The sequence below is a fragment of the Mytilus trossulus genome, chromosome 9 (assembly GCF_036588685.1).
Source record: "Mytilus trossulus isolate FHL-02 chromosome 9, PNRI_Mtr1.1.1.hap1, whole genome shotgun sequence".
In the NCBI taxonomy this organism is placed as follows: Eukaryota; Metazoa; Mollusca; class Bivalvia; order Mytilida; family Mytilidae; genus Mytilus; species Mytilus trossulus.
Window position 1 is genome coordinate 46,132,804 of NC_086381.1, and position 7,529 is coordinate 46,140,332.

General features: G+C 32.8%; 1 protein-coding gene across 1 annotated transcript; it reads right to left on the minus strand.

Annotated features, from left to right (window-relative positions):
• Positions 1–1,785: 1,785 nt before the first annotated feature.
• On the minus strand, positions 1,786–4,106 carry LOC134684669 (E3 ubiquitin-protein ligase DZIP3-like). Its single transcript, XM_063543972.1, has 3 exons — positions 3,836–4,106; positions 2,755–2,981; positions 1,786–2,016 (listed from the first exon to the last, which is right to left on the minus strand). The coding sequence occupies exons 1-3, from the start codon at positions 4,104–4,106 to the stop codon at positions 1,786–1,788; spliced, it is 729 nt and encodes a 242-aa protein (XP_063400042.1).
• Between the last annotated feature and the right edge of the window lie 3,423 nt (positions 4,107–7,529).

Sequence of the window (7,529 nt, forward strand, 5' to 3'; positions counted from 1 at the left end):
AATAGACTACATAGGGCAATAACTCCTGAATGCGTCAACTGACAATTTTGATCATGTTGACTTATTTGTAGATCTTTCTTTGCTAAACATTATTGCTGTTTACAGTTTATCTCGATCTTTTATGATATTTTAGATAACCAAAAACTGCAAAATTTCCTTAAAATTAATAATTGGGGGCAGCAACCCCATACTGGGCTGTCCGATTTGTCTAAAAATTTCAGGACAGATACATCTTGACCTGAATAAAAATTAAACCTTGTCATATTTGCTTTTAATGCTTTGGTCTCAAATATATATGCCAAAATCTATATTTTAGACATATGTTCTATTTTTAGTCATGGCGGCCATCTTGGTTGGTTGGCCAGGTCATCGGACTCTTTTTTAAACTACATACCCCAAGGATGATTGTGGTTAAGTTTGGTAAAATTTGGTCAAGTAGTTTCAGAGAAGAAGATTTTTTTAAAAGATTACTAAAATTGTAGAAAAATGGTAAAAAAATTATTATTAAGGGCAACAACTCCTTAATGGGTCAACTGATAATTTTGGTAATGTTGACTTATTTGTAGATTTGTAGATCTTTTATAATATTCAATATTATAACCAAAAATTGCAAAATTTTCTTAAAATTACAAAATCGGGGGCAGCAACCCAACAACGGGTTGTCTGATTTGTCTGAAAATTTCAGGGCAGGTAAGTCTTGACCTGATAAACAATTTAACTCAATGACAGATTAGCTCTAAATGCTTTGGTTTCAGAGATATTAGCCTAACTCTACATTTTACCCCTATTTTCTTTTTATTGCCATGGCGGCCATCTTAGATGGCCGGGTCATCGGACCCATTTTATAAACTAGATACTCAAAGGATGGGTGTGGCCAAGTTTGGTTATATTTGGCCCAGTAGTTTCAGAGGAGAATATTTTTTGCCAAAGTTTACGGACGACGGACGACGGACGCCAAATTATGAGAAAAGGATGGCCCTCATACGCTTCCGTAGCCTCCGTCTTTCTCTCGAATAACTCTTGTATGTGTGTATATATATATTATGGATAATTTATTGTGTGTATCTCTATACCAATGAAATTTGTTTTTTTTTTTAGAAATAAAGATAAATTTAGCAATAAAAAAAACCATCGTTAATCCATAATAATCTAATCAACAGAAATGCAATGTTCAATTACAAAATAGCACAACATCAAAACAACTCGTTCTAGATACCGTAACAATGTAACATTTATACCAAATTTAACCAACTGATTATAAGCTAATAAAATAGGGAAATAGATACTTTCAAACAATTTCCTATTTCCGAGGGCAACATCATCCGCCTTAATCCAACAGTCTGAACGATATTTCAACAGTAGCAAATATCTAATTTATTCCGGGAAGAAACACAATAACTCAAATTGAAAAAGTTCTACAGAGTTGATAATTTGTACAGGAAAAGGACAGATTGATGGACAGACCACATCAACATCGGAAAAGTTCTAATACGTTCAAAGCATTTAACACTCCTCCATTTTTGGTTCCCATATAAACCCGCATCACTCCTTTGCATGGTTCTATAGCTGTCGGAGTTATGAAGTACAGCGGACTATCTTTCTATGCCAAAGTCAACCAGTCGAAAACAATTGCTTATCATTAAAGTCAACACATCATGGGATAACCAGAGTCATGACCTAAACTGCATCACATTCCCCTACAATTTAACTGTGAAAACAGAAGTACGGTAGAAATTTTAAAAGCATGATTTAGAAAATATGAGACTATAAGTATTCAAACTTGCTCTACTGTTGAAATTGAATCAAACCTGCAATGGGTTTCGGAATATTTCCTTGTCTGTAATATGAAAAATCATTATCTATCTGGTTTTTTTCCTTTTCGCAATCTAGGTAATCACTTGTCAGCTGCTTCAGTTTTTTTTTTGCTAATGTTTTTGCTTGTTTTCCATCAATATCGTAATTCAAAATTTCACAGACCTCGTGCGGTCTTTGACCGTTATTTAAAGATGCCAATGCCTGAAATAATAAGAGAATAAACGTAATTGATGATAATCAATCTCTAATGTCAAACTCGTTTTAAAATATTTCATCACATAGATTTTGTGTTTATAGTAGCATAAGACATACGGCATTAATTCCGCTATTCTATCATTCTTTTACATTTGCCATCAAGATTCATACAGATTCAAAATAGGACAGCCCTATAAACAAAACTAGGTCTGATCATATACTGGTGTTGCATTTACCATTTAGTAAATAATAGTGAATCAACTAATTGTTGGTCATTTTTTTGTGTCTTGTATAAAGTGCATTCTTTGCAAAGCATAAGGTGTACATGTATAGTTAACATTAAAATCTCATGTAGTCCGGAATTTGTCGTTAGTTATTGTATACCATATTTGTTTTTCGTTTGATGTTCAATGATTTATTTTTGTTTACTTTATTTTGTATTTGGTCTCTGGCGGAGATCTCGAGTTGTCACATTGGCAATCGTACTAAACTTTTTCATTTTTGCATCAGCTTGATTTAGACCCAATCTCCCTCACAGGTTATTCAAAAAGTGATTCTATAGGCCAGAGCCTTAACTTTTGGAAGAATATTACATTTTTTTCTTTTCTCTGACGAAATCTTAAACCACTTGTACACCAACTGAAGTCACCAATGTATTCTTATACTCATTTATGTATTTTCTTATTTTATGTCTAAATTACAATGATTAATATCAAAATTCATGCTTTTGCTGTCACAGCGCACCTTGTCAACCTGATTCCACTTGTCTATAAATTCGTTGTTATCCATAGAAGCAAGAGTCGTACGGGTCAACTGATTTCTGTACCACATTAATGTAGACAGGTCTGCTCCTGGTAACGTATCATTCGGATGCGGAAGCTGATCCCATCCATTGCAGGGTGTTAATAAACCTCCTAGATATCGCAGCAGACATATCATCATAGCCAAATCAAAGTCCTTAGACGAGGTGGCTAAAAAAAATCCAATGAAGAATGAAATTAGGAAGGGCCAAAAATGCAAAACCATTTCACACTGAGTCTTGCGCCATTTTCAAAATGTTCTCCATCCTTTAAAAAAATACAGTATCACACAATGATTACTTTGATTAGTAACAAAATTGCATCTTATTTCTAAACATGCAGGTTGGTTATATGTAACTTAAGAGGGAATTAAACCGCGATTTTAGATTTTTGCAAATTTCTAGTATTTTAAAATCAGAACTTTTCTGAGAAACTGGTCAAATACTCTTTTGACAGTCTCTTGTGAAGAGTTGTCTCATCGCCAATCATACCACATCTTCGTATTTGTATACTCGAAACATTATCAAATTTGTGCACAAAAACAATAAAATCCGTCCTTGTGTACAATTTATTGTTAACAATTCACAAAGAAAAACCTTGTGTAAAGTTGATGAGACGATTAAACATCCCGTGATATATATTTCTGATAAATTTATTTTGCACAATCAAAACATAAACCGAAACGAAACTATACGGTGGCTAGTTTCTCCTTTTTAATTCTAGGCGGGTCGCTAGGAAGAGAAATGCTGACCTGGTCTTCCTTAACAATTGTTTTAAACACGTGCCACCTATATTATAAAATAAAATATACCACATTTCCTTATTTTTATATTTTACAACGAGTAGAAAGACATCACATTGTTTATGGAAAACACAGACAAATATCGGATCCTTATCATGATCATGATGATACAGAAACACGTGCAGTTTTTCACACTCAGAAAAGTTTGCTCATTATTTTACTCCTATTCAAAAAAAGAATGTGAATGCTTAAGAGAAACTGTTAGCTCTATCATGAATTTTACCTTTTTTTCCTACAGGCATCGGTGAAAGACAGGGTGGCCATATAGTTCCTGGAACACCCCTTAATATTTCTAATTGGGCCGCATTTATTCTTCTTGCTTTGTTTAATTTGATAATGGCGTTCATACTGTTATTAATACATTGGGATAGATGTTTTGGAGGAAACACTGTGTCAAAGAATCGCCTGACAATGTCAGGTGATACTTTAAAGTTGAGGAGGAAAAATCTTGTGAAGTTTTTCTCTTCTTCTGTAAGTTGTGAAATCGATGCCATGATTAAACTGTTGAGCCTCTGAGAAACTATTTTGCTTCAAAGTATTGTCATTCGTCTTTCGTCAGCATCATTCACCTATTAGAAGTATAAACAATTGTTCTTAAATTTGAATTAACATTCTTTAAAAGTATGGATAAAAGTATATATGGGTTGTATACATTTATTTGATGAGTCAGCAATGAAACGACAATAAAATAATCCACAGGGCGTAACTTGATACGACCACAGAGGTTGAATCCTGAACAGTTGGGGAAAGAACGGACGTAACATTTAGGTTTGATAGCGCTCTGAATTGGGATTGTGATTAAATATTTGACACCGCATAGGTTGCTGACACATAATGAATGTGGTATAAGAACTTAAAATATTTTAAAATTTACATTTACCTATTATGGTCCAATATCCCAAATCTAAATACATGGGTAGGTTCAGCATATCGAAGAACCCCCAAAAAATCCATTTTTTATGAAATCAAACAAAAAGTTCAATTTTGGACACTTTTGAACTCAATGTGGACCAATTTGGTAACGGGCCCAAAAATCAAAAAAACTAAATACATAGTAGGATTCAGCAAAGATACAATGAGCCCCATATTCATCATATCAAAGAACCCCATACATTCAGTTGTTGTTGAAATCAAAAACAATGTGTAATTTTGGACCCTGATTTGGACTAACTTTAAAACTGGTCCTATAATCAATAAACTATTATCACAGAGGTATGTCTCGTCTTTTTTATAATTTTGATAATGCAAATGTTGAAGTCAAAATAGCAATACTTTAATATGTAAGTTATGCAAAAATAAAAATTTGATGACCACTGACTGAAGTTACATGGCTAGACAATCTCCATGGAAATGAGATGTGCAAATGCTAATTCAACTGCATAACAAATACAATTGACTTATAACAAGACGTTCCCTCTAAACAAACTTAAACACAAACATTAACATTAACGTGTAAACTATATAAAAGTTTCAAAGTCAATGAAACATGAAGACGGGGTAGGGCTATATCATCTCCATGGGAACCATACTTGCAAATGCCAATATAGTTGCATACCAAATACCCCTGACTAAATATAATCAGTTAATCACAAACTAATACATGTAAACTAAGGAAAAGTTTCAAATCAATAGACCATAACTGAAGGGACAGGACCAAATATTCTCCATAGTAGTGAGATGTGCTGCTGCTTATACAACTGAATACCAGTTAACATTTGCCTACCACTAATGGTTCCACTTGAACTGACCTCATCACAAACTAATATATGTAAATTATGCAAAATTTTCAAAGTCAATAGACTATGAGTAAGGGGGCGCTTCCAAATAATCTCCATGGTAATGATGTATGCCAATGCTTATACAACTGCAAACCAATTAACATTTGCCTACCACTACTGGTCCAAAAATAGAAAAAAAAGCAATATGTATGGAACCTTATGGTACAATTTCAGGAAGATCCATACACCTACACACAAGTAATTGTCTGGAAACTAGAATGAAATGCTTATTTTGGCTTATTTTGGCCCTTAATTCCTTAACATTTGGGGCCATAACCCCAAAAATCAATACCAACCTTCCTTTAGTGGTAATAAACCTGATGTTTAAATTTTATTGATTTCTCTTAACTAATACTAAAGTTATTATCCGGAAAACATCTGTCTTCGGACGACGCTAACGACAACGACGACGCAGACAACGACGACGACGTGATACCAATATACGACCAAAAACATTTTAATTTTTGCCGTCGTATAAAAATAACAATTAATTTTCTACAAGAGACAATTTTGTGTAATTTCCTTATACTTAAGCTAAAAACTATATAAGAAGATTAAATAAAGCAAACCTGAAGAAATAAAACTGGTGGAAAAAAAGTTATTTGGGTGGATAAAGATGAGTTATTGCCCTTTTGAAATAAAAATTTGATGTTTATCTGCCACTTTTGCATAAATTGCAGCATAAGCATATATAAATTCAAAGATCATTTGAACACTGATTTTAAGTTAAATAAGTCTCTAACAAACAAAAAGATGTACTGCATCTGTTAGAAATGAAAAATTATGGCCTCTATCCAAGACTGACAGCTTGGATTTGATGAAAGATGTTTGGCTTAATATTGCTTATTCAACTTACTACATGTAGTTCAAAAGCACCATATAGTCTCGGACCTTGACCTGACTGCTCGTGCAGGGGTGTACAGAAGTTTACACGGGTGTTTAAAAATGCATTTTGAAAATTCGTATAACCATGATTACAAGAAAACGAATTTATTACTTATAAAAAGTTCCTTTAGTAATTTTATACCTTTAATAAAGAATTTAATGCTTCTTTTTGTAAATTTATTGGGATGTAAAAGCGTTGACCAGAGTACATGTTGTATGAAGCGCGGAAGCGTTTCATTCTAAAACTATACGCACGGCAAATGCTTTTACAACCATATAAAATTAGTAAAAGTAAAAATACGCCTTAATTTGCATAAGGTTAGTCTTTTCGAAGATGTGTGTGATAAGGATGATTGCTGGTTTTATTATTAGTGATTTATAATCACCTATTAGTGTAATCAAACAAACATATAAAAGGATTGAGTGTACGATATGGGAAGAATAGAATAGTTTAAGACTTTAAAAATCAAGATGAAAACACTGTAAATGAACTCGTGCATAAAAACTCCTAGTTGTGTGTGTTTAATATCAATTGTTACATTATGAAAAGTGGATTGACTAATAGATTACAATTTGCTGAATCATTAGATTCCAATTCATGAGACAAACAACTTGGTGGAGATTATGTGCTATTTACAGATTTTTTTTGGATTGTAGTTTTCATCTAATTATCTGTTAATTGATTATATTTAGTTGATCACATGTGATTTGATACAACTTGCCTGGAGGCATTAGGCTTACAAGTAACAGATCTGTGATTAAAACATACTCACCCCTTCTCGTCCAATGAAAAGTCAGTTTGCCCTCTAATTTTCATAGTACCTGGTTTTCCATGCACTATGAAATGCTATACATGAATGACTTTTGATTGTCAGTTAATTATGAAAGTGAACTCTTAATAGCTGCACTAACGAAATGTACAATCCCCTAAGGTATTTTCTTTGGGAAAATAACCTACTGATTATCGATGAAAGAGCAAAGATTAAAATAAGAGCATTTTGAATTTTGGAAAATTTCATGCATTTTCTAATGGCACACATATATAGAATACACCAAAAAAATTAGTCAGAATAAATAAAATGATATTTATTTAATTAATATACCTTACATTTGAGGGAATGGTTTTCTTTTTCTTTAAAAAAAAAAACCACAATGCCTGACTGCTGATATATGAAGTAAATGATTATTTTCGGAGCAACACAATACATTAAAATTTATCAATAAAAGGTAAGCATTTAATGTTGAATTGTCTGA

Excerpts from the sequence above, each read along its gene's own strand:
- LOC134684669 (XM_063543972.1), bottom strand. The coding sequence starts at position 4,106 with ATGGCATCGATTTCACAACTTACAGAAGAAGAGAAAAACTTCACAAGA. Across the intron at positions 2,982-3,835 it reads GATGCCTGTAGGAAAAAAAG|CCACCTCGTCTAAGGACTTT; the intron begins GTAAAATTCATG and ends GATTTTTTTTAG. Across the intron at positions 2,017-2,754 it reads AGTGGAATCAGGTTGACAAG|GCATTGGCATCTTTAAATAA; the intron begins GTGCGCTGTGAC and ends TTATTATTTCAG.